A 26,559-nucleotide genomic window follows, 5' to 3' on the forward strand; every position below is an offset into this window, starting at 1 on the left:
GGGGCGGCTTGTGCCAGGAGTATGATCGCCAACACATGTCACCCCAAACAATGCACTAACACACAGAAAATGAAGCACACGTGTCGGTGCAAACAGTAGTGTGTTAGAGTAACAGACAGTCTTATTGAGCCTCAGGAGACACTCTCAAACAAATAAAAATTACATCCTCCTGATGACTCAGAGCACAGCTGACTATCCATGTTTGATGGCACCACTTGAGATCAAGACTTCCTGCTGTAAGAGCCTCTGGAGACTTTATGAAGAAATTGAATCAAATCTGTCCAAACAGAACTATGAAAGACTGTTCAGTGTTTTAAATCAAGTGCTACAGTCCAAAACACTCCAGCTCCACTGAAGCATGCATCAGCTGCACTGCCAGCTTCACAGTGCTGAGTGGACTTAGTAACACTCAGAGGAAAGGGTATATACAGTGTACAGTCTCCTTCTAAAATGATGGAATAACTTCATTTTTTCCTCAAACTCTACAAACAGCACCCCATAATGACCATGTGAATGCTTTGTTGTTGTTGTTGTTGTTGGTTTGGTTTGGTTTGGTTTGGTTTGGTTTTTTGTTTTTGTTTTTTTTACTTTTTTGCACATTTATTTTAAAATAAGAAAGAAAATCTAAGACATCACATGTTCACAACCTTTGCCACAAAGCTAAACTTGAGCTCAGGTGCATCCTGTTTTCACTGAATACCCTGTAAATGTTCCTACAGCTAAGTTGGAATCCATCTGTTGTAAATTCAGTGGATAGGATGTGATTTGTAAAGGCACACACTTGTCTCTATAAGGTCCCACAGGTGACAGTCAGCATGTCGGAGCATAAACCAAGCATGGAGTCAAAGAAACTGTAAATAGACCTCTGAGGAAAGATTTTCTGAGGGCACAAATCTGGAGAAGGGTCCAGAAAATTTTCTGCTGCTTTGAAGGTTCAATGAGAACAGTGGCCTATTATCCTTAAATGGATGAAGCTCAGAACCACCACCCGTATGGTAGAGTGGCCAGATGGAGGCCACTCTTCATTAAAAGGCACACGGCAGCATGTCTGGTTTTTGCCAAAAGGCACCTGAGGGGCAGAAAACTAGAAAGAAAGTTTTCTGGTCTGATGAGACCAAGATTGAACTCTTTGGCATGAATGCCAGGTGTCATGTTTGGAGGAAACCAGGCACCACTCATCACCTGGCCAATACATTGCCACAATGAAGCATGGTGGTGGCAGCTTCATGCTGTGGGGATGTTTTTCAGCGGCAACAACTGGGAGACTAGTCAGGATTGAAAGAAAGAGGAATTCCAAGCCATCAAAGAAGTGACTTCAGGACAAATTGAAATGTCCTTGACCGACCTAGCCAGTACTCAGACTTGAGTCCTATCTGTCACCTTTAGAGAGATCTGAAAATGACTCTGCACTGGCAGAGAAAAGAGGAATTGGTCATACTACCCAAAGATAGGTGTGCCAAGCTTGTGGCATCATATTCAAAAAGACTTGAGGCTATAATCACTGTCAAAGGTGCATGAACAAAGTATTGAGCAAATGCTGTGAATACTTGTGTTGATACGATTTCTTATTTTTTCATTTCTTATAAATTAGCACACAAAAAAAGAAAGAAAGAAAGAAAAGAAAAAGAAAAAGAAAAAAATGAATATTGCTACAGAACCAAAAACAGGATGCATGAAACTTCATATCAAGATTCTCTACTTTCAGTGTCATAGTCAGCTACTTAAACAAAGTAACTCTCTAGTAGCTCTTCACTGTGAAACGACTGCCTGACAGCCTCAGCCTCAAATAAATAATGTATGATCAGCAAAATGATTGCCATGATAAACAATTGTGCTGATTGTGACATGTTTTTCCTGGATTTCCTTTCTCTTAATCCTAATCTTATGTGTTAAACAAATCCAAGGGGGATTCCAAGTACTTTGTTTAATTTCAGAATCGTTTTGTCTCCCCAAAGTGTGAGTAATAAAGAACAATATCTGCCTCTGGTATGCTGAGAAGTACAGCTATTATTTGCATAAAGTGGAAGTATTCAATTAACTTTCCTGTATTTTGACTAAGTACTTTGTTGTGGCTCTTGAGTCAATTTGCTGAACAGACAAACCTCAACATTGAAGTTAAATTTGCTCTGATCATCACAAAGCTCTCTGGTGCCTCCTGGTGGACAGAGATGTAAAGCACATGGTTTGAATTGATTCAGGGCTGTTATGTTCTCTGAGCAAGTATTGAATAAAGAAAATGTGACACATTTCAAATATGTATTTTTAACAAATTTTTCTATTAATAAAAATGCACACATAGAGATTCAGATGCTGGCCACTAAAGCTTTGTTCCACACTTTCCGAGCAAGATAACGATACACTAAGAAATAACTTTGTATACTGTTAAAGACGTGAATAATTCAAAAATACATCTTTACAATTTGTATGAATCACTTTGATTTTATTTTTTAAACTATTCAGTACCTTTATCAAGTTTCAACAAGGTACAATTTTACAGACAGGTGAATAAAAATGCTCATCAATCTCCAGGATTATTATCATGACAAAGTGTTAATTCAATCCTCTATCACCTCATGCATAAGTACGGAAGTGCCAGTTTTCTGGACTACACAAAAACTGACTTCCTGTTTCCATACTTGTCTTGTACAGCCAAAAGTTTTTAAGCCTTACCAAGCAACAACTTCATAAAATGTTGATCAAACAGAGACTGGTATTTAACGAATAATCTTAACATTGCAATGAAAATATGCAAACACATCTTGTCACATATTAAAACTGAAGAAATGTTACGTTTAATGAAAATGAAAAATGATTGCCTATCAGTTTCTGGAATTTTAAAAGTAATATGTTGTCTCATTCTTGTCTGTTTCTTAACTACTTTTTTATATACTCTAAACGTGTGTAATGGACACAAGCTCAGAAGCTCTTCTCCTACAGAGTCCTGCTGTTGTATCAAATGTGGTGTGGTATGCCATTGTATAACTGAAATATGCAAAGTCTTAACTGGAAAAAGACATTTTATTGATGGCAGCATGTTTCTCCAAATATTCTGCATTATTGGTGCCAAATATTTTGAATCTAGGTGATAGAATAACACAAGGTATTACAAAATTATGACTACAAGTCAGGTTCAACTTTTTTTTTTTACAAGTAGAATTCTAAAAAGTGTGGCATGCATATTTAGCCCCCTTTACTCTGATACCCCTAAATAAAACCCAGTGTGGCTGGGAGGGACATATCCCAAAAGACTTGCAGCTGTATTTGCAGCAAAAGGTTATTTAACAAAGTATTAGCTCGGGATATAAAATCACAGGAAAATGAGCAAGCTAGAAGGTGTCCTCTTCCTTGGTGCAAGCACCCAAATAATAAGTAACCTTCAGTCAACAGCGTTATGGAATGACATGGATATGCAAATCAAAAGCTTGTTTTTTCCTTTTATATTTTATGAGGTGGATTAAAGTCTCAGTTTGCCAGGCTCAACTCAGACACACCATGCATTGAGCTTGCAGTTTCAGAGGTGACCAGAAGAGGGCAGTATCACACCTTTGACGCGTCTAGCCTGCCGTAGCCAGGAAAAAAGAAGAAAAGGAGAGACGCACACTCCGGCCAGCAGGCGACGACATTAGCACAAAAACAAGTGTATAAGAAGGAGGAAGCACAAATACAAATCAACTGAACTCAAGTCAGCTGAGTAAGGTTACAGTAAATCACACGTAGATTCAAAATTTGTAAACATTGAGATTGAGTGACAATGGAGAGGAGTTTAGGGACAGTTAGGGCACTCAAGACGCTGGGGTAAGTAACGTGTAACTACTTTTATATTTACTCCGTCGTCATTTCATGTAATTTGTTTTGGAGGCAATAAAGTATGGCTTTAGCTGTTATTGACAAGCACGTTGATTCAAGTTTTGGCTTTCAGCACTTGCATTCCTGCCCTATTATGTAAAGCTGTACAGTTCATATCGACCCCTTCCCATTGGGCGGGAGCAATTGTCACCTGTCTTCTTTATTTATCTAATTTTTATTTGGTCAGGTACCCAGGTGGTTCCTGCCTCACACGGTGCCAGTGTGATGAACTTCCGTGTCCCCTGCTCACCTGGCTGACAGCGGAGCTTAAAATCCTGTGTCCAGATTTACAAGGTTTGTGACAGGAACAGGTGTCTGTTGTGCTGCATAGAGGGTTCTCAGTAATAGTTGCTGCATATGAACTAGAAATGAAGACATAAAAGGATAATTTTTACAAATCCAACGTTTTCTTTTTATGGACATGTTTACCGTGCTTTGACTGTTTTTTTGTTTTTGTTTTTGTTTGTTTGTTTTTTTTTAACTGGTGATCTAAAATTGATTTTATAAGAGTACCACCATGTATTCATTTTTAAACATTGTTCTGATAAGGATCCCTAAAGTGTATACCATAAAATGAGACTTTGAGACTCAGCAGTGGGCAGATGATTAATTTTACATTTCATTTAACAGTCATTTATTACTTGAAGGACAAGAGCACTGAGTTACCTAAAGTGAAAGACTTACGCTTGGATGAGCATTTTTTTTTAAATAAATAAATTAATAACGTGAGAAATGTTAAATTATTTATTCAACTAAAAAACACTGTTGATGTAATATATTTAGATATATGTTTATCCTCCAATTTTTAGGCTCAGACAGGACATGTGATGTCTTACTGGTCGATGAGCTGAGACATTTGCTATCAAGCATGTTCACCCCCCTCACTGTGGTTTCATCAGAGGCACTCGAGCCGTCCGCCCTCAACAAAATCACTGGTGAGAATTAATCTGCATGTACTCGGTTTTGTACATTACAAGCCTGGCCCTTTAAATGAAAGGGGTCTCAATCTAACAGTCTTGTTTAATCCTTTAGAGTTCCTTGTCTCAGAGTTACAAGCCGCTCACATTCTGAAGTATAAAGAGTCCCATGGTGAGGAGAAGATCACAGAGGAGGAGTCTGAAAAGGAGCAGAGAGTTGAAGATCACAGCTGTAAATCTGATGAACTTTGCCGAGAGTATGCCAATGATGATGAATCTGATGAAAGGAAAGCTGAGCTGCAGGCAGAATGGGTATTATTGCTGCGTGCACTTGACATGGATGCCTCCTGTCAATTCACAGATGTGTTGAAAGAGGTACATTTGATATGAGTTAGTCTTTGCTACATTAGGGTTATTACTATGTGTTAGAAAACATAAATACAATTTCAAATCCTAATTGACGTCCATATATGACTCTACATGTAGGTAGAGTCAAGACTTGCTAGTCTTCCATGTGGAGACATGACAAACCCTCTTCTGAAGAACAGCCTCAGCCCAGAGCAGTGGGTAAGTTACCATAACGATAGTCAAATAAACTTTAGATGTTACTCTAAGATAACTTGACCTTTTGCTTTTTTTTGTTTGTGTCTTGCAGGCACAAGTAAATAAAATCAACAAAGTTTTGTCAGAGGATTATCATTGTCGCCGTCAGATGATGATCAAACGTTTTCAGGTCACACTGGAGTCATTTGCATGGGGTGAAAAACAAAAGGTAAGAGGAATGAATCGCTGCACGACTTGAAGAACAGGGATGAATAAAATTTAAAGCAATGGAGAAAGATTATTCTGTGTCCGTTAGCCATTTGAGACCAACTGACAAATATGTCAAGTATAACCCTACAAGCCCCCAAAATTATAATTAAAACTTAAAAATTCAAAATTAAAGAAACTATGGGAAGATTCTTATCGATATGAAATAACTAAAATTGAAACTTATGCTCTTTTTTAGCTTCAAAAGCAAACAAGACTGTTAACAGTAATGCCTAAAACTGTTGCAAGGAGGTAGGTGTCGGATTAAAGCAAGGATGAATAGCACCACATTATGTAATACCATACCATTATGTAACAATGAAATACATTTTTAATTCATTACGTATTAAAGCCACATTTTTCAATAATAAAATGTCACATTTGGAATAAAATTCTTGAATGCAATAGGTAATAAACTTAGCTGCATTATGGAATGACTTCTTACATATTGCGTCAGTAATTACAAAATGTTGGTGTTGGACTTTATTAAGAAAATGTAAGAATTTAGTGCATTATGCCATGTTTTGTCTGCTTTCTGTCACATACAATATTTGCATAATAATCTGGTAACTCATTTAGTACAGTTTTTCTCCCTATGAGCTTCAGACACATCATCTATGAATTAAGTTGTATTTCATTTAGATTTGACCAGTGAAACATCATACTAGTTTTTGAAATTAATTTTAAGTAAATTTTAATTTTAATATAATTAAATTTAGAATTAAGACATCCATAATGGTGGTTTACTACATGAGACACCAAACTCATACATTTTCTTGATAAAAAGCAAGACAGTGCATGTCAGATTTTTGCCACTGTAGATCATAAATGTCTTGAAAAACAACTCTAATAGCAATATTTCCATTTATATAATTGGTTGAAGTAATTCCAATCCATGGTTGGACATTTTATCAGATATAAACTGACACACAGCTTACCTTCCAGCCTAGCTTTCTACTCTTTTCTTCTCTGGTTAAGATCGATTTTAGGTCAGGTTATCCGGGAACCACAGGCATTGCTCCCCATGTTTGTAATAACAAACATCTCAGTTCAATCAGTCTTCTTTTTCCAGCAGCGCAGTGAAGCTCTTGCATCAGTTCCCTCTTTATCATCTCTTGCTGGCTCCCCTCGAGTCTCTTTGTCTCTTCTGATCGCTGCCAGAGAGGATCAGTCAATCATTAAACCAATCAAGGCTGGAAAAAGCACCACTGTCTATAAGGTACAATGCTGACGTGAATGAAACCTGTTAAAGTAAATAAACTGGGAAGTGTGTGTTATTCAGAATGCATGTGTCTAATTTGACCCCTGTCTTTCTAGACACTGATGGGAAGTGTACCAGACAGAGGAGGACGACCAGGGGAAATTGAGCCACCAATGCCTGCGTGGGAAGATAGAAGATCTAAAGGACACAGATCAGGACGAGGAGGTGGACACCACCAACGACGCAAATTTTCAGATAAAAAGAAGAAAGGGAAAAAAGAATGACATTTCCTTTTCTTGACATTATTTAAGAATAAATAATTTTTTTTTTTCCTCTTTAAGTACAAGATAAAGAATGGCCACTGATTGGGATATTTTGAACAACATGCTAATTTTTTCAACAGCCAATGCAAATAAATGGTGTGCAGGTTGGCAGATGGCTGATACATAATACGGATATTGTGTTGTTTATTGATTGTACATGGTCATTAAAATGCTTTATTCATTAAAGAAAGAAATATATTGGGTTATGCTATAGGTTTCAGTGCATCACTGATATTTATGTATGAAGTAATAGTTAACATTATTATTATTTACATCATGAAATAATTCATACTGAACACTAGCCAGTGACTGTTTCATATCTGATATGCTGTCACTTAGGACAGGACAAACGATTATTCTTCCACACAAATGAATTGGTATATCTTTTCAGAAATATATTAGTGACAAAAGATATTAGATAGACATAATTTTCCTAGAATAATATTATTTTTCACTTTCAACATTTGATACGTTGTCAACCCAGAGCTTCCTTGCAAGAAAAAGATCCCAAAATATTCAAGAAAGAAGAAAACCAAAGTGAGGGAAACAAAAAGGAGGCCCCAGCCAAAAATGCACATAAGATGGAAAAGTGTTGAGCCAGCCAGGCAAGGGACCATCGTTCCCTGGGACATCCTCCTAAACTAAGAATCAAAACTAAAGCCAAAAAAAACAAAAGATTAACTGCAATGCCAAAACCAGCACTGACGGCCCTCAAGCCACAACTTGTAGCCACTGCTTTCCTTTCATGGTGGAGGCTTTGAACGTGGCCCATTCAGATTCCATGTTCCCAACCTCCCCTGGAATGAGTGAAAAGTCTCAACAGAGGTGAGACTTGAAGAGCTCACGAAAGGGGCCTCTGCCAGACATTGCTAGTTAACCTACCTGTTTGGATTCCCCAGATCAGTCTGGTAGTGCTCTCCGCAATCTGAGCCAACTCACCACCAGGTGGCAATTAGTTGACAGATTTGCAACTCTATTCACTTGATTGTCCAAAACATACAGCTACAGATCAGATGATAGGACTATAAAGCCCATCATTGTTCCTTGACCTAAGCCCTATAGGACTAAGTACACAGATAAGCCACTATGTTGAAACATGGTGTTTATTATGTTCATGCCATGGACTGGACAGAAGTCCAATGACAAAGCACCACTGGAGCTTAGATCAAGCCATTCTTCCCAATCACCCCCTCCAGGTTTCTCCATCATTGCCCACTTGGGTGTTGAAGTACCCCAGGATTGAATCCTTCCACAACTCTACAAAGAGACTCCAAGAAGGTTAAATACTCTAATCTGCTGCCTAGTGTGTGTGCACAAACATCATAGAGAGCTGTCCTCCCCATGATATGAAGTTGCAAGGAGACAACCCTCTCATCCCCTGGGGCGAACCCCAACCCTAAGTCGCTCAACCAAGGGACTTGTGAGTATCCCCACATTCACCCAGGATCTCCCCCACAGCGAAACAGTGCAGTAACTGGAAGTAAACCAAACTTTATCCAGCCAGTACTGCTTATCCTCCTCCACCAACTCCCGTTCCTTCCCTGCAGGTAAGGTGATGTTCCATATCCCCACAACTAGTCTTGCCCAGCAATACTCTGCATTAAACCCTTGTGCCTATTCCTGGGGGTGGTGTGCCCTGACCAGGCCCATGGAGAGAAGCCCAGCTACCATGCTCCTAACTGGGTCTGGCTCCAGGGAGGTACTGGTTTCTCGTTTATGAGTGTAATCATCAGCCAAGCACAAGACCTTTCTTTCTGTCAAAAAAGTCAAATTTACAACTTTGCATGGTATGTAATATACTATGTAATATACAAAAAAAAAACGAATCCTTTGGTTTATAGCTGAATTATATATTAAGTTGTTTACTTAAGGAAATACAAGAAAACATTTTTTTTTTAATTCTTGAGACCAGTAAACACCATTTTCATTTAAAAAACAACAGAATATGAATATCATGTTGTTCATTTAACTATAATTTTTATATTTGATGAAACAATGCATGTCTTGTAACTTTTCTTATATTTAGAGGTTGCCCTACTTTTGTTGAAGGTGTAAATTGGTTTTAAGTTGGTTTAAGAAGTGTAATTACGGGAGCTACGCTGGACTGGTACGTTTTTGTTTTTGTTTTTGTTTTTGTTTTGTTTTTTATTTATTTATTTTATTTATTTATTTATTTATTTATTTATTTATTTATTTATTTTAGGGGGGGGTTAAAGATAATACAAGAAGTATTACTGCAGAAACATAAAATATCGAAAGGGATTGCAAACTCGCTGTCACTCAAAGTCACCACAAGGGGGCTCTGTAAAAAAAATAACGTGTGAATCGACATTTTTATCAAAAGATTTTAGTTTTATTCGGTAGTATGGGAATGTAAATTCACTACGATAACACTGGCTTAAGAACATATTTCCAGCTATTACCACAGACTGTATAAAATAAACTGTTACCAGACTGATTTGTTCATGATGTAACAACCTGAAGAACACACCGGAAGTTACCCGCAAGACAAATGATGTAACATATGGAAAGTTCCGGATTAGACAGCTAAAGGTCGACAGATAGCTAGTGGAGAGCGAAGCTGCGTATACTTATCACTTAGCGAAAAGTACATTAATTTAAAAATGCCAAGAGGAAGCAGAAGCCGAACATCGCGGATGCCCCCTCCAGCCAGGTAAATCAAATATTCAAAGCTATGACCACACTCAGCACGTTGAGGGCTGAAGCCGACGGTACAGTTATGTGTTGTAGCATATGCTGGCTGTATTCTTCAGAGATATCGCATTGTGTTTGAAGCTTGGACTAGTCTCAATACTCTATTCTACTGAAGATCTTTTTGTTTTATAAGCAAATGTGTTCCATCTTTCCGTACAAGTTAAGAAGGTCACAATGGCTCATCTGCGTCATTTTTCTCACAGCGTAGCCTGATGGTAGTTTGACAACGCGAGAATATTAAATTAACACAGAGAAATATCAGCCAGGATTAGTTCCTAGTTTCCATAACATGAAGACTAACGGCTCTTTTTTCTTAAGTCACTCAAAGATTAGGGCCGAAGTAACACAATTCATTGTAAATTTGTGCTTTATCTTTTTTGTCTTTGTTCAGGAGATGTGTGCTCTGTATTTCTCAAATGATCAGCGTATCATGCCATCATTACTGTAAAATAGCACAACAGATTGTACTGTTATACAAAGCACAACATATTGTACCGTTATTTTACCGGTAACTCTGTTTCAATAACAGAGCAGAGGAGCTGATGTAAGTGACCTGAGGTGACTCCATGTCCCAGTGCCACACACAGCTTGTGTGACTTGTTCGACATATTGGTCTCTGTGGATAACGGACTTCAAGGGATTTCTCTGAATCTCATCGAGTAAATTTATTGGATTATTAAGATGATAGTAAATAAAGCAGCACATACAGTGGCTGTCAGTTTTTGATTGGATGGTTATCTTATCTATCTCTTTAAATTACAGCCGGGCACCACCATCACCACCACCTATGGCTAGGGCTGCACCACCTCCCTCCTACGCCCCTGCTCCAATGCAGGCTCCTCCATCGGCTGTGGGTGCTCCAGCCGCAGCACCCAGGCAGCCGGGTATGTTCGCCCAGATGGCATCTACAGCCGCTGGTGTAGCAGTGGGCTCTGCAGTTGGACACACGATTGGTCATGCCATGACTGGAGGCTTCGGTGGAGGACACTCTGAGCCTGCCAAGCCTGACGTCACATATCAGGTAAATAAATTGTGGTTCAGCCGGTCATGAAACTGGAATAGCTTCAGGGGAGGATTAGTGTGTCTGACGCTAGTGGGGAGGACCTCAATAACCAAATGAAGTTGAAGTGGGAGTTTGGAAGTCTGCAGGGAAAAGTCTTTGCTTTACTTCACAGATCATCGCAAATCCTTTGTCTTCTCTAATGAATGAAAAGATAAAGCCAAATTAGCTTGAGGCTGATTATATAAGCAGTGGCACTTATCCCTCGGCTAAAATGCGTCACTGTAACTCTTCTTAATTAAGTTTTTATTTGCTTTAAAGCTGGTTTTACTCAGCGTTTTATTTGTGTAAACATTTTCCTTTGAAGAAAACAAGTGAAAGGATGCAGTTTCAAAAAGCTTTACTTTGTTATAGACAAGAAAGCATTTAAAGAACTTTTAGAAAAAGTAATAAACTCAAATACAACCCGTATAATCTGTTTTATACATAAACAACAGCTGAGTGAGCTTGCTATTGTTGTACAATTTGAAAAATCATATGTGCCAGGGTTAGGCATCATCTGCCTTTTATATTCCAGGAACCGTACCAGGCCCAGCCCATGTACCAGAGCCAGCCCATGTACCAGCAGGAGGCCCCCCAGCAGGCATGCTCCTATGAGCTCAAACAGTTCATCGAGTGTGCCCAAAATCAGAGTGACCTCAAGCTCTGTGAGGGCTTCAGTGAGGTGCTCAAGCAGTGCAAGTTTGCCAATGGTGAGTGTGATGTGAATGAGCCACATGCTGGGACTTTAGCATGTGTTTGTTGCAGTACACTAGCCATTCATATTTTCCTTTTTTATTTGTAAGTCTCTATACATGTTTCCTCCTGTACCATATTAAATTTCTCTATCTATTGCAAGTACAGTCCTACTCTTAGATAAGAGATTAGTCATCTAGATGTCACTAGATGCCAATGGGCCTGCAGTAAGGTGTTGTAGTACCTCATGTGACTACAAGGTGGAGTTGTTGTGTCAAAAAACCTTGTCTTTCCCCTTCACTTAAAAGGAAAAGTCAAAAATATATAATTAATAATAATAATAATAATAATAATAAACAACTGGTAGTCTTAAATTTGACTATTATTAATGACTATTATTGAATTTATTTTTTGCAGGTCTGTCCTGAGGAAGAAAACCTTGAGAGAACAAGAAGCACGCACAGACCTTACATGACAACCTACACAACAAGAGATCGATTACCATGTTTTATCTTGACTGCTGATTGCAATCAGACAGCATCCTTGTAGTAATATCTCAGGACAGTGCAGCAGAGCTTGTAAATCTTGTCTTATAAATAATGTTTATATATTTTGGTGTGCATGCTTTGATTAGATTCCATTTGTTTTTCATTAGTGCTTTTAATTTAAAGCCCCACCCATATATGCACTGCATTTGTTAAAGAGAAGTACTCGTGAACCATCAGTTGGAACCTTCTGGATGATTCCCATTTTAAAACAATAAAGCACGAGAATAATAGAAACATGTGTTTGATGTTTTTTTTTCCAAAGTAGCAGCTTGAGTTCTCTACTCTTCAAGAAACATTTCTATTTTTAACGTCAGATTTATTAAGTACAGTTTATCATCTACACAGCAAATATATCACTGAGGATGAACACCTGTCCTGTCACTCAAGCTTCATTGAAAACTCGCATGGTCAAGAGTTAAATGAGCACGTATGTTTGTAAAGTAGGACAGCCAAGTCTGAGTGTTAGTGTCTCATAGTCCTGCAGGGTGTAATGTCATGCATCTGTTTTTTCGTGTGTGGACACGCGTTTGGAGTGTGCGGCTGCCGTGGAAGCAACAATTTATTTTTGGCATCTGACATTAAGGCTCACCCTTTGCAATGGCAGCGCCCCCCTCAAGCGCAACAGTGCCGGGGTTAGGCTAGACCTCTGTTCGTCCTCTTTCCACGGTGTGCACAGGCTGAAACGTAAAGATGTATCCCGCTCGCACGAGGCCCTGACGAACACGGGACACGGTGAGTGAGCACGCGCTCGTTTCTTTCATTTTTCTGTACTGAAGCCCACGAAGGTCGAATAGTGACGCGAGTATGGGGAGACCAGATTCTCAAACCGTGTCTTAGTGCTGTGATAGTCTACACCCGGTGTCATGTCTGATAGTGAGACATTCACGATAACATTCGACTCATCAGTGGATCCAGTTATCTGCTGTGCTATGATCAAACTATTCAAACTTTCAAGGTTGCAGGGAACTGTAATGTTGAAGATCCTGACTAAGGTGTCAAACTGCATGATCACCATTAGACAAAAAATTTGCATGAAAAGGCTGCGTCTGCTTCTAGGTGTCCTCTTAGATCCTTTGGTGTTCAGTTATAAATTTTAACAAAACCAAAAAACAGCTTTTAAGTCTTATTGTGGCTCCCAGTTAAATTAAGTTTTGGTCAGGTAAAGGTACGAGAAGAGAAAACTAAGAAGTGAGTCACGTCCTAAATTGATTTTTGTCACAATACACACGCCAGCTGATCTACTTAATGTTTACAAATTGAAGAATCTAACCCAATAAAACTCAATTTATAAAGCACATTTAAAAACAATAGAGTTGACCAAAGTGCTTTACGGGAGCGGCATATGGAGAGAAAAGGAAGAAAATAATCAGCCACACAAAGCAAAACAAACTTATACAGGACCTGGAAATGTCAGTGCATACAGCATGGGGCCCAGCCTTACCTGTGGGGGCAGCTGGTGCCAGAGTTCAGGGGGTACAATAGCAGAGGCCTGGTCTCCTCTGTCCTTCAGCCTAACATTAGGTTCAACTAAAAGTGACTGATCCGCAGACCTAAGTAACCAGGATGGGACATATGGCTGATTGACATCCTAAAACTGACGCCAATGAAGGGAGTGATGTGCTCATGCTCACAAGTTCCTGTTAGGAGGCAAGCAGCAGCACCTTGGACCAGCTGTAGATGAGACTGCGAGGCCTGGCTTACACAAACTAAAGGGCAATGCAGCAGTCTTGGCAATTTGTGATAAAAGCATGTAAAACTGTCTCATAGTCTTTAAAAGAAAGATAAGTCTTCGCCTTAGACAGTTGTTTAGCTGGAAAAAGCTTGACTTTGCGATAGGATTCATCTACTATCCAATAACTGTATGTATCATCCAATCACATCAGGTCAATAGTTCAAGGGTCAACCTGTTAGCTTTATGGCACTCCTTTCACATAATGCTGTGGTGGCAGTTTATTGATGTCGCACAGAAGACTGTAATCACTCATAAGCAACTGTTTGTGCCAGTTATCTGTTGACAGCCTTGAGAGGAGAAGCTGAAGAAGACGTGTGCAGCCAGGGTGGTGAGGAAGCATCTCAGTCATCATGACCAAAGAGGAAGAGATCCCTGACTGGGTGGGGGCTCAGGAGTTCTATGACAAGTATGAGCCCAAGGAGATACTGGGAAGGTATGTTTGTACACACTTCTCAAAATGGTCTGGAGGCAGGGCAGAAATATTGGTAGGAATATTTAACAATTGATAAATATTGTAATGTGGCAAAACTTTGAAACAAAACATTTATATACACTTATTTTAAAGTTATCTTAAGGGGGCTTTTAATTGGATAGTAAAAAGGACAGTGGATATAGCAGAAAACTGGGCAAGAGTGGGGGGTGACATGAAGAAAAGAGGCCACAGGCTGGATCCAAACCCTGTGCAAGGGCAAGACCTAAACTACTAGGCCATCTGCACTCCTATTAACACTTATTTTTCAGAAAGTTTTGTTATAAATTTGACATCATTCACACATTTCTGATAAGCACAACACTATAAGAAAGTTACTCTTGGCGAGGTGCAAAGAAATCTAGACTTTAAAGAGATGTACAAGCCCCCCTTTTTTCATTTTATTGAACATATATTTCACCGGTTAAGTCATTAAAAGAGATCTTATTTACAATAACCACCTGTCAAAAGGCACTGACCATTTGTGTCTTGATTGATTTATCCTTATAGGAACTTACAGGATTTCTCTGTCTATACACAAACTGTCAAAAGAGATGCAGACTACAAAAAAAAATCAGAGGGTTTTTGGCTTGAACACTAGAGTAGTCCTTTTTTCTGGCTGCAAAATTTCAACATTTTTGAGCAATACAATTCATTACTCTGAAAACCTTTACAAAAAGATTTTTTACAAGTCTGGTATACTCCTGCTACTGGCAAGAAGTGGTTAGTATAGCTAAAATTTAGAAAAAGCTAGGCTGTGTTGTTGACCAAATGTTTAAAAAGAAATGCTTAAACCAATTAATGTTAGCATTTGATGAAAAAAAGAAAAAGATTCCATTGTTGTTATGGCGGAAGTTAGCTTTGAGTCTTGTGAGCTCTTTAACAAACCTTTGTTTTATTTTAGCCCCAATCAGGCCATTTTCCTTTTTTCCCTGTGCTTGCATTAAGCTAACCAGTAACTAGCTAAAGCCCTGTCTGTTATGGTCATGTGTGTTAATAGAGATATTCTTCTAGTCTAACTCTCCCTAAGGAACTACAATATTCCTTACAAGAGTCGCTAGCAAGATTCGTTTTGTTTTTACAGAAAGTAAGATTGACACTTAACAAACACACTTTAAATCTGTTGACCCAGGGAGATACAATTTTACTGTACACAGAACAGTCATATTATTCAGCTTTACGTTTTTTCTTATACCTTTAATAGATGCTTCAGTTTGGGGAAAAACAGTCAGTAAGGGAGCAGTACACCTAAAAGTCAACAGATTTCCCAGAAGTTTCCTAGATCTCCCTGAAAAAATAAAACTCCCCTTCTCATTGCCATTCCCCTCAGTGTGTCACATGGAGGAGCTGTTACGTAAGTATAAAGTGTCAGTGCAGGGCACACTCATTAACTCCAACTTGTTTTGGACAAAAGTTTAGTGTTGAGAGCTGCGCGGGATTGGACAGAACGTTGTTGTTGTTACATAATTTCTCTCCCTTTCTCACATGCAGGCCATGAGGTCACCGGATGTGGACAATGTGTTCAGCTGATGTAGTACTCTGCACATGGCTTTGTGTACCCACAAACATGGCAGGAAGAGTGGGTTTAGTGTTCTCTGAAAATGATAAAAAAAGAACAACAAAAACAGATAATTATATGTCTTATTCTCTATAACATTCTTCAGTGAAGTCACCACATGTATGCTCACTTTGTCGTAGGAATCGCTGAGTGACGCACACAAACATGTTTTCACTGACTCCACCTACGTAAACACAGACTACCAAGGAAATAAGTAACCTGGCATAGCTGTAGATAACAGATGTATGCTTCTCCTCAGGGGAGTGAGCAGTGTTGTGCGTCGCTGTGTCCATAAGCGGACATCTCAGGAATACGCAGTAAAGATCATCGACATCACCCCCTCAGACAAGATGAGTCCGCAGGCGATAGAAGAGATCAGAGAAGCGACAGTGAAGGAGATTGACATCCTCAAGAAAGTGTACGGACAGAACAACATCAGTAAGCATATCATAAATTTATCATCTCTCAGTCCTCTTTACCTTGGTAATTCAGAAAATTTAATTCAATGACTTACACTTATATTCATCTCTTTATCTGTCTCTTGTTTAGTACAGCTCAAAGACTGTTTTGAGACCAAAGCTTTCTTCTTCCTTGTGTTTGATCTGTAAGTGCCAAACCCTACTTGTCTTTCTCTATTTTTTTTCAAATTATGGTGAAGAATAACATTTCACTTGAAATACACTGAAATACTTTTACCCAGGATGAAGAAGGGAGAACTTTTCGACTACCTCACAGAGAAAGTAACTCTGAGTGAGAAGGAAACAAGGTCAGTGAGTCTAATATTTGGCCTGAAGCAATTTTACCAATAGTGATGAATACTTGCCAATGCACCCCTCTTCTACTTATCTGTGGTATTAGGAACATCATGCGAGCACTGCTGGAGGTGGTCCAGTTTCTCCACAACCACAACATCGTCCACCGTGACCTGAAGCCGGAAAACATCCTCTTAGACGATGAGATGAACATCAGACTGACTGATTTTGGCTTTGCTGTGCAAATCACACCAGAACAAAAGCTCAAAGGTATGTGATAGCAAAACACAGATCAAAGATCAATTTTTGTCTTAACTTAGCACAAAAAGTCAGGAAATTTGTGTTTGGTAGATCATTTTTCTTTGTTGTAACAATCATTCTTGGCAATAAACCTCATACTGTTAAAGACCTAGGTTATTCCCCCTTTAAATAGAGTCACATTCATTAGGAACATGCATTTATGGGATCAGCAACAGAGCTGAGTTTGTGGGTTGCGCCCATAGACTGTAAAAAAAATAATGGATGTCATCTTGCTTGGCTCGAAGTGAGATCACCACAAAAACTGCTCCCCTTGGTGACTGGCTGCAGTACAGGTCAAAAAATCTATTTCCCCAGTCATTCCAGAAAGGCTGTGATCAAACTTCAAAAAATAAAATTACTTCATGGCAATGTTTCTCATATTTGATTGTTGTGGTGATTTGAAGATATTGGGCTGCCTGTATCCAGGTCATAGTTACAAGAGGTTCAAAACAAGCCTTGCGTCACATTTAACAATGATTGACAGCTGCCGTTCTTGTGTATTTTTTCGGGAAATTGTAAAATATGTCGGGAGGGAGAGCCAAGAAGAGATTAGAATCTTGGGGAAAAAAAATATATGTATATAATTTTTGTCCCCTGACTCAGATTCTCTCAAAGTCCCTCATAGCCTCTACTGCACAGACTCTGTACAATGGCTACCATTGTTGGCACCTGTGACAGGGGTATTTTGGCTTCAGAACTGTACAATGTTAAATGAAGAAGCCATGCTGTCTACTCTATATACAGTCAGTTGTGGGGCCCATGAAAAAAAACGCCCAATCTCGTCGGCTGATACCAGTTTATTCTGCTGTTGCTATTGGTTCTTGTTTCAACAGTCTGGTACCCCCAAAGGGCCTGAATGGCAGCAGTTATGAGTGGTTACTATGTGTCTTCTCCATGACTCAGCATTTCACATTTGACCAATAGGGATAGAGCTCATGGTATAGGGTAACATCAAGCTGTGGCATCACAGGGATATATCGAAATGGGATTCTGCAACCAGTGGCAATCTCATGTCTCCACAGTCTGGGACTAAATTTTATCCTCAAAGATAAAAATGCTTGACCCCACAGAGCAGGGTTTCTCAGAGACTTCCACCACAATTTGTGAGTGGAGAGAATGGATGGCCTGCCAGCACTCCTGACCTCAGTCCCATTGAACACTACTGGGATCAGCTTGGGCATGCCACGGTGACCAACACAATCCCATTGGCTTACTACCATCAAATGCTGATTGAAGAATGGTATGCCGCCCCACAACAGTGTGTGACCAGGCTGGTAACCAGCATGAGGAAGAGGTACCAGGCTGTTGTGGTTCTCCCATGTAATACTTAGGCTCTTTTCTTTTAAATGAATAAATTATGAAATTGTAATTATGTCTTGTTTCCTCAGACTTAAATCATTCAAATGTGTGTTCCTTACAAATGTGACGCCATTTAACCTGGGAATAGACGGGCTTTCCACCGGAATGATTTATTGCTAAGGGGCATTGTTACACCAGAGAATGACTTTTTGTGGTAAGTTTTACAAACATCTACATGAAGCCCATATATGCAATGAATAAAAATCAGGCAATTACAACTGAATGTATACGAAGCATGAAGTGCCCTGCCCTGAAAACATTTCTATGTTTACAACATGCAGTGCAGTCAGGGCAGCTGCTGGCAGGCAGCAGAGGGTCTAGCTCTGGTTGCACAACATGCTTTCTCCTCTCTTAGTAAGGTTAGGATGCAACAGGAGACCCAGATCTATTAGTTGCAGTCACAGACACCTCAAGGTACACTGACCTTTCAAATAGACTTCTAAGAAAGCATCAGCTCATTAGCAGTGGGAACTGGCAAGGCAAATGTGTAACCAGAATGTACAATGTTACGTAATACTGTTCGGTGAATTAGCAAGTATGTATGAGATAGATCACTCAGATTGTTGGGTTAATGTAACTACTGATACTCTGGTTAGACATACTTAATTGTAAGTACACCAGAAGTCAAGTAGGGTAAGTGGTTGATTGTCTCAGTTAGAGAGGTCATGGTGTCTATTTAGCCAAAACTGAGTGAGAAAAGTCAAACCACAACATCAGTCCTTTCAAGAGCTGCAGTTCCAACCTGGTCCAAGTGTGGACAGAAAGGAACTGGAGTGGTGTTACTCATCAAAAAAGCTGCATGGAAAAGAAGGCAATCAGCCCTCAGTGGAACCAGACTGCATCAGGGAGAACTCAAAACACCTACATGGACCTTTCAGAGTCACCTCTTGGCTTACAACACGGCAGAAGACATGATCCGTGAGCTGGAGAGCAGATATGGAAATTAAACTGTGCTTGCTTTGGAAATAACTGAGTATTTGGAGAAACTCTTCCCAGAAGAATCACTGATCTGATTCAGACTGTAGACGAAGTCCTGGAAGACTTCGCAGAGCTTAGAGAAATGGCAGCCATTAAAAACAAAAACAAAATAAAACATTGTTAACAAGTAAGTTACCTGGCACAGTAAAGAATGACTGGTTTGACTTCCCAGTTGTTCCCAGTAACAATGATACACCAAAAATCATAGTCTCATCAAGTTCCTAAAACCAAGAGGAGATACTGGTAAAACAGGAGCATTTTGGATTAAGTTAAAAGCCAGAGAGATCTGAAAGGAAGTTTGCAAAGAAATATTCTGCCACACGGTTTACAAGAAAAGATGGTGGTTTTCTGTGGTGATGAAAGGCTTAAAGAGAAACTACTCTTCTGCAAACAATTCAAGGCTTTGAAACCTAGGAGAAAGTTAAATACTGTAAAGAAGCTTGGAGCATGAGTGCTTGAGCAAGTGTTTAGGGTGGCACGTAGCGCAGGCTGTATCCCCAAATGCCTGTCTCTGCAGAAATGGACTGGAAAAGAAGTAAGACTCATTTTTCCTCTGCCCCAAAGGAGAACCTCATGGTGTCTGTCCACTCAAGACTGTGAGGAAATGTTTACCTCAGAATCTGTTATTTAAAGGGCTGCAGTTCCAACTCCAGTCCAGTAGTTGGCAACAAGGAGCTGGAGAAGCAAACAGCTCTCACTTGAACCAGCATGCAATCAGTGAGAACTCATAACACCTGAATGGACCTTTCAGTGCCTTAAACAAACATTCAGGCGAACAAGCAAGAAGAATCAATCAGGAAAATATTGAAAGATGCTGCTGGTGAGATGGACTTAGATTAGTAATAAAAGATTTTTGGCTGAAGTCACTTTGAAGTGGAAAAGGTGTTGCTTTGAAACTGTTTGCCTTGATAATTGTTAAGTTACCAATTGAGATTATAAGAATGCTGTCTGTTAAATTAAAAAGGAATACATGTTCAAATTATGTCTGGATAATCTTCTGTCAAAATTCCAGTGAACTTATGAAGAACCTGGTAATTTCAATAAATGGGGGAAAAAAAGATTGAGTGGTCTTGAGTGTCCTTCCATGTGAAACTTGTCTTTTTTCAAGTTTGGGCAGATGCTTAACCACACCAGAAATAACATGCGCCAGTGCAGTTGTTTTTTGTTTTATGAAGTTGACAGAAAATCAACCACTCTGATTTGTTATAGGGATTTAAGTTAGACCCCTTTTCCCCCTACAAATGCAGCCCAGATCTGCATTCTGTCCCCCTGTTTGAGTTATGTTAAATCTGCTTAGATACTTTTGCTTTTACTAAAATTACAGAACATTCTAAAGCAATACATACTCATGGGACAGATGTTTATCTTACAATCATTGTCCTGATTTTTGTATGGGGAGTTTATAAGTTCTTGTGTTCGTAATGCAGAGGTATGCGGAACTCCTGGTTATCTTGCTCCTGAGATCATCGAGTGCTCCATGGATGGAGGACATGAAGGATATGGCTCTGCTGTTGACATGTGAGTGGCCAATATACATTGTGTTTTCATATTTTTGTGGTTTTAAAAATCCATTACAAAGCTTCCAATGGTAGTTTGTGACTTTTTTTTCTGAGCTGTTGTTCCCTCTGATTCTGTCTGCAGATGGAGTGCAGGGGTGATCATGTACACGCTGCTTGCAGGCTCTCCACCTTTCTGGCACAGGAAACAGATGCTGATGCTGCGGATGATCTTGGCAGGGAAATACGACTTCTCATCTCCAGAGTGGGAGGACCGTTCTGACACCGTGAAAGATTTGGTACATCTATTTATTAAGGATGCACGATATATCATTATCAATAATGGTATTGGCTGATGTGTAAAAGAGGGCCGATACTTACTCATAAGCTGCCAGACATTTTCTGAGCATCTTTGAATGATCTTTCAAGACCCAAATAATATTGTTTTCTATGACTATGTAAACAACAAAACTACCTAAGAAGAGTGGACTCTCTTCTTTAAAGTCTCTCTTCCTGTTTTGATCCAAAAAACAGACAAAACACATTTTTGATCACACTCAACTCGGGCACTCCATTCTTTTATTGTCTCTATGGTCATCTTTTTTCATGATCACTCTGCTCTTTCTCTCTGAACTACCTCGACACATCATGTCAGATTGTTTTTAATATAATTTAAAATATTGATATCGGTAAAAATTGGTTATCAGCTATAACCGCAATATTGATTCGGATGATAGAGATAACCAGATATCGGTAGCGGCCAAAATTTTCACATTGGTTCATCCCTACCATTTATCTCACCTGAACATTTGATTAATTCTAATAATGTTTGAAAATGATAGATTAGAAGAATGAGAGGCAGCTTTTCTTGAACCATGATTTCAAAAAGAAATTGGAAAAAATGGAAGCTTAAAATAATTTCAAGTAACCAAACTGTGCTTTTCCTTAGATTACTAGGATGCTGGTGGTGGACCCGAAGCAGAGATACACAGCCACTGACGTTCTGAACCATTCATTCTTCTCACAGTATGTGGTGGATGAAGTGCGACAGTTCACTCCATACAGGCGTTTCAAGGTGGGACGTTAAAAAATCTTTTCTGAGAAACTAAATTCCCTCTATAGTTCTGCTAAATTTCATTGAATGTATCACAAAACTAAAAAGGCCTGGGAATGATGAATATGCATGTAGCATGTGGGACATAAATCCCAACAATTGTGCCAGTAGATTTAAGTGAACCCAAGCTTTGACTTTGCAGGAAAACTTTATGAATAGACTTTAATTTAAATACAAAAATGTGCAGGGAAAGAAAAAGATGCCTCAAAGTGTTGATAAAATAGTTGAGAAGAATTAAGACAAAAAAAATGAGATCAGTAAGACAAAAAATTTTATAGTGATGATTTTTACTGCACAATCTACCCTACATTCAGTAATCCCTTCATCTCTGCTCTCTATAGGTCATCTGTATGACTGTCCTTGCCACAATGAGAATCTACTGTAACTATCGTCGAGCCAAACCTGTCACCAAGGAAGTGATTAAGAGTGACCCGTATGCCGTCAAGCCCATCCGCAAGCTCATTGATGCATGTGCATTCAAGATCTACGGCCACTGGGTCAAGAAGGGACAGACTCAGAACAGAGCGGCACTTTTCGAGAACACTCCCAAAGCCATCCTGCTGTCGATGGCCGCTGAGGCTGATGAGCCCATGCACCATGTCTGGTAACAAGCACTTATACTCGGGACAAATCCTTCGCAAGTGAATGAGGATTGTGAGAAGAATGAACTCATTTAAGGTAACCTATTGCTGTAAGACATATCTCACTTTGTCTTGAATGTAGAGGGAAGTTTTTACTGTCAATTTGTTGAACAGTTTCACCAATTTCTAGACATCAGCAATAGTTAAACACAATACTTGATGTCTTTCTCATGTATGTTCAAATTACCAGTCATATAGCACATCAGAGTAAATATCTAGTTACAGTTAACTATATTTTAGCAACCATAAGTGATTTCTGAAACTAATTTCAAAGTAATTTCCCATAATAATCTAAAGAAATGTGTTTTCTCTGACACTATGCACTCTATAAAATTCTTAATAAGGTTTAAACTACCTGGGGCTGTGAAGGATGTGAAGTTATTTTTCTTGATTTGATTGTTACTTTAAAGTACATTGGAGAGAGGTGCAGAAATTCAGGTGTTACAGTGAATGTTGCTTTACATCTTACAAACAGTTGTCATAACTCTCAGCCTTTGCTTTGCAGCCCAGGGTTTACTGCTAAAAGGTGTATGATACACTGACCCTATCTACTTGAATGATATTGAGTTACATTTATGTCCAGCGTGGCTTCTTGATCACTGCACAGGATGTACTTTACTGAACTGCTTAAAACTAGTAACAAATTATAGCTCTTGTAGATGCTTGCTATGGTATTATTTATTGAAACCTTTTATTTAAAATTAAAGTCTTGTCATGTTAAGATGCTGCTTTGTTTTGTTCATAACTTGAAATAACATCAACACCTTGAAGCATCCTTTTTCCAAAAATGGAGCCTGATGTTTAAAAACAAACTCACAGAAACTGTTTGTTTCATTCAAGTTTATTATAACAGGGGAGCAAGAAACATTTAACAACAATCAATAAGAAACAATGTAGAACAGAGGGTGCTGTTTTCAAATACAAGATGTAGGTATCAATACATGTGAGATTTTTGCCAAGCAGGTCCTTTTAGTGAACACAATTTAGACTTCATTATCACTATCTTACCGTGAGTTAAGGTACTTTTTCATGTCCACTCAGTCAACTTGTGCCCTGTGAACACAATTTAATGGTAAAGAAATGAATACAAAACTAAGGTATCCTGGGTAAACATATATGTGATAATATCTAAAATTGTACCCATTTCTGAACAGTTGGATGAAACTGAGGCAAACATTCATCCAGATATAAAGCAGAAATGGGAAAAGGCTTTTGCATAGTGTCTGACTGCATCCAACATGGACTAGCTGGAGCAGAATTCGGCCATGCCAACTGCGTCAAGTAATAACAAACCAAGTCAATGTGTTACAGTCTGTAGATACATACCATCTTATGGCCTTTGCCTGTACTCCACTTCCAACCAGTCTCTGTAGTCAGATGGTTTTCAGGAAATGCTGAAATAAATTATCATAAGAGGTAATTACATTAGTGTACAGGCGTAGCATTGAGAGGCTTGGCATTAGCTTTGTAATAAATAAATGGATGTTTCAGTGTTTCGAAATTACTATATTTTTTAACGTTTTTGCCATTTCCAGAGTATTACAGGATTCTGAAAGTTATTTTGCTAATATTTTCATGCTCTAGAATGTCAAAAACTAAGCAAAGTGACTTTATTTTACAGAGGCCAAAGACTCCAGTGGAGCTAATGCACTCAGATGGGAGGATTTCATGTCGTAAATAAAATCTGAGACTTGAGCCAGAAATTTAAACTATTTAAATATATGTCGTGCATGTAGTTCATGAGTGCACAGAAACTAAAATTAGGTATGTTCTCTCATCTCTATCATGTAGATACACGTGTTGAGCAGGCCGACCGCCAGCAGCTACAGTATATACTGTCCATATGGAGATGGTCAGACCTACAAAGGGTCAGACACGGACTCAGACTCACTGCACAGTATCTCTGAGCATCAATCAACAAAAAATGCCCATACTTATAGCATCCCTTGGCAGAATCTCTGTATTTCAAAATACACCCGGTGCGGAAGTTGCCGCACATAACTCTGCCTTCAACAGCTGCCACGACGACATGATTCGCATTCCGTCCACATACCAAAGCTGATGCACATCAAATACATGTACAAGGTATTCTTATTCAATCTGAGGATTACCTGCTCCGAGTAGCTGTTTTTACAGTAAGGAAAGGACCAGAAAGCGCGACTCCCCCACGAAGAATGTGAAACCTTCGCCAATGGTCCCAGCAGAAAGAAAGGATGACATACCTAATGCCCTGTTAATTTATAACAAAGCTGTCGTTTGTCTTTTCTTTGTCGGCGCTGCAAAGCTTCACCCACTATACCGCCATCTTTTGGTTTGGAGTGCAAGTTACAGCACTTATGAACTAAGATGAAAACTGTTTTAGGATGCTTTGTTTGACGAGTTGGATTAAAAAAGTGAATTTCTTAGTAAATTAAAAAATAAAATACTGCTAAAAAACAATGCTGTGTCAAATAAAGCAGCTGGTGAAGGCAAAAATAGGTCCATATTTTTTTTCTATTCCACCTCCACACTGGGTCAGCACTGGTCAGAAATCAATCTTTTTTTTATTTTTTTTTCATCAAATGAATGTAATCATGCAATTTAAACACTCCTCTGACCTTTTTTGGCATAGAGTTGTGTCGAATTTCTCTCTTGGGGAACTATCTTTTTTCAGGATTTAAATGAAAAATGTGAAATCCTGAGGAGCTATGGGATATGGAAAAACACTTAGTATGCTGTACCTGATACTTACGGGCATCAAAGATTACAAAAAAAAAAAAAAAACTTGCTTCTAACTGATTTCCCCCCCACTTTTTCATTTTTTTTTCTTTTTTTTTTTTAACATTCAACCTTAGGCCTGTTTTTGCCAGCAGGCCAAATAACTGCCATAAAGCACCAACTCCCACGCTTCCTGCTCCTTGTTCCTGGTGGCTTTAGAAGAGCAAACCTTTGCCACAAACTTTCAAACCACTGACAGCAGATTAAGTGTCTTCTGAGAAAGAAAAATGGAAAAGATTTATATCGTTAACTTCTTTGCCTCCATGCAGCTTTGGGACTCCCTGGTCACGGTGGTACAGGTTCTCATTGTTTTCAATCAAACATAGCTTAATTATTCTGAGTTGAGTTCTCAAAAGATATGAGAAAAGCAAACAGACAGCTTTTAAGCAGGATTTTCAACCGGTTTATAATGGGATTTCCATGGGTTTACTGCATTCTGACAAGGTGTCTGGGGGTTTCAGTTACATATTTCAATAAACTAATATCCATTGTAATAATATACTGCTTACAAAATTCTCTATCAGGAAGATGTATAACTTTCAGAACTTTCCCCAGTATGCTGAGGTAGGACAAAGGAGAGGAGCCAAAAGTGACACTACTTACAAGCTGAAACACAACAACCTTGCATTAGCATATGAGGCCTGGGAGGACACCATAGCCTACAGAAAACCACCCCCCACGGGTGGAGAACGTAACCCTGATTGTTTTCACTGTTGACTTTATAACATGCATTCACACCCCTCACCCACTCATAATCAGGAGTGACATTATCACTTCCCAGAATCCATTTGAAATAATAAAAAAAAAAGATTCTGCATGGGATTCAATTTGGCTATCCAACTCCATAATTGAAAAAATTATGGAACATATGAATTAGCCTTACTGTTCTGATTAAGACCATATAGGCCTATAGCCTATGATAAAGACACATCTGCATTGCACAATTACTTTATGTTTTAGTCAATAGCCTGGTTTTTGATGAAAAGGCTTTATTTAATCATAATTCCCTAATCTTGTGAGTATGAAGTAGCCTTAAGAGGAGGCTTAGGAGATAAAATTGTCATTTTAGTTCCCTTTGTTTGCTTTGTTAATCCTGTTTACTTTCCAAACCTAGTTTTCAGCTAATTTTATTGTTGGTATCTATTTGTCCCATTCAAAGACTGTATAAAACATTTCATGAGTAGTGACTGTTAACAATTGACTAAAAAGGGAAATTTAACAAGTGTTTCCTTGCTCTTTGGCAGAAACCTGGATACATTAAGCTTTAAAAAGCCGAAACCAATTAAGTGGAATATCCTAATTCTATTT

At 38.9% G+C, this 26,559-nt stretch overlaps 3 protein-coding genes, 1 long non-coding RNA gene and 1 other non-coding gene across 6 annotated transcripts; 3 read left to right on the forward strand and 2 right to left on the reverse strand.

The window, feature by feature from the left end:
- The first annotated feature begins 3,598 nt into the window (after nucleotides 1-3,598).
- Nucleotides 3,599-7,295, forward strand: LOC141797950 (protein FAM98B). Of its 2 annotated transcripts, none has more exons than XM_074679662.1 (8): nucleotides 3,599-3,795; nucleotides 4,034-4,140; nucleotides 4,656-4,781; nucleotides 4,879-5,138; nucleotides 5,250-5,330; nucleotides 5,419-5,535; nucleotides 6,646-6,792; nucleotides 6,891-7,295. In XM_074679662.1, the coding sequence occupies exons 1-8, from the start codon at nucleotides 3,752-3,754 to the stop codon at nucleotides 7,056-7,058; spliced, it is 1,050 nt and encodes a 349-aa protein (XP_074535763.1). In that variant the 5' UTR covers nucleotides 3,599-3,751; the 3' UTR covers nucleotides 7,059-7,295. The 2 variants fall into 2 exon arrangements, with proteins under 2 accessions (XP_074535763.1, XP_074535764.1); XM_074679663.1 differs by having other exon boundaries at nucleotides 6,649-6,792.
- Nucleotides 7,296-9,574: 2,279 nt separating this feature from the next.
- On the forward strand, nucleotides 9,575-12,329 carry chchd2 (coiled-coil-helix-coiled-coil-helix domain containing 2). The gene is made up of 4 exons (XM_074680138.1): nucleotides 9,575-9,771; nucleotides 10,575-10,833; nucleotides 11,390-11,564; nucleotides 11,965-12,329. Exons 1-4 carry the CDS (start codon nucleotides 9,722-9,724, stop codon nucleotides 11,973-11,975), a joined length of 495 nt encoding a protein of 164 aa, XP_074536239.1. The 5' UTR covers nucleotides 9,575-9,721; the 3' UTR covers nucleotides 11,976-12,329.
- Nucleotides 12,330-12,626: 297 nt separating this feature from the next.
- phkg1a (phosphorylase kinase, gamma 1a (muscle)) lies at nucleotides 12,627-23,148 on the forward strand. The gene is made up of 10 exons (XM_074680137.1): nucleotides 12,627-12,827; nucleotides 14,100-14,260; nucleotides 16,114-16,292; nucleotides 16,404-16,458; nucleotides 16,555-16,620; nucleotides 16,713-16,876; nucleotides 20,671-20,761; nucleotides 20,885-21,038; nucleotides 21,689-21,814; nucleotides 22,195-23,148. Exons 2-10 carry the CDS (start codon nucleotides 14,178-14,180, stop codon nucleotides 22,459-22,461), a joined length of 1,185 nt encoding a protein of 394 aa, XP_074536238.1. The 5' UTR covers nucleotides 12,627-12,827; nucleotides 14,100-14,177; the 3' UTR covers nucleotides 22,462-23,148.
- Nucleotides 23,149-23,264: 116 nt separating this feature from the next.
- On the reverse strand, nucleotides 23,265-24,958 carry LOC141798272 (uncharacterized). The gene is made up of 3 exons (XR_012599137.1): nucleotides 24,606-24,958; nucleotides 23,821-23,888; nucleotides 23,265-23,547 (listed from the first exon to the last, which is right to left on the reverse strand). It is a non-coding gene; the product is annotated as an uncharacterized LOC141798272 (long non-coding RNA).
- LOC141798509 (small nucleolar RNA SNORA15) lies at nucleotides 23,627-23,763 on the reverse strand. Its single transcript, XR_012599179.1, has one exon. It is a non-coding gene; the product is annotated as a small nucleolar RNA SNORA15 (small nucleolar RNA).
- Nucleotides 24,959-26,559: the final 1,601 nt, after the last annotated feature.

This window comes from Halichoeres trimaculatus, unplaced genomic scaffold (assembly GCF_033239565.1).
Source record: "Halichoeres trimaculatus isolate MK-OKI-2021-1 unplaced genomic scaffold, fHalTri1.1 fHalTri1_scaffold_9, whole genome shotgun sequence".
Classification (NCBI taxonomy): Eukaryota; Metazoa; Chordata; class Actinopteri; order Labriformes; family Labridae; genus Halichoeres; species Halichoeres trimaculatus.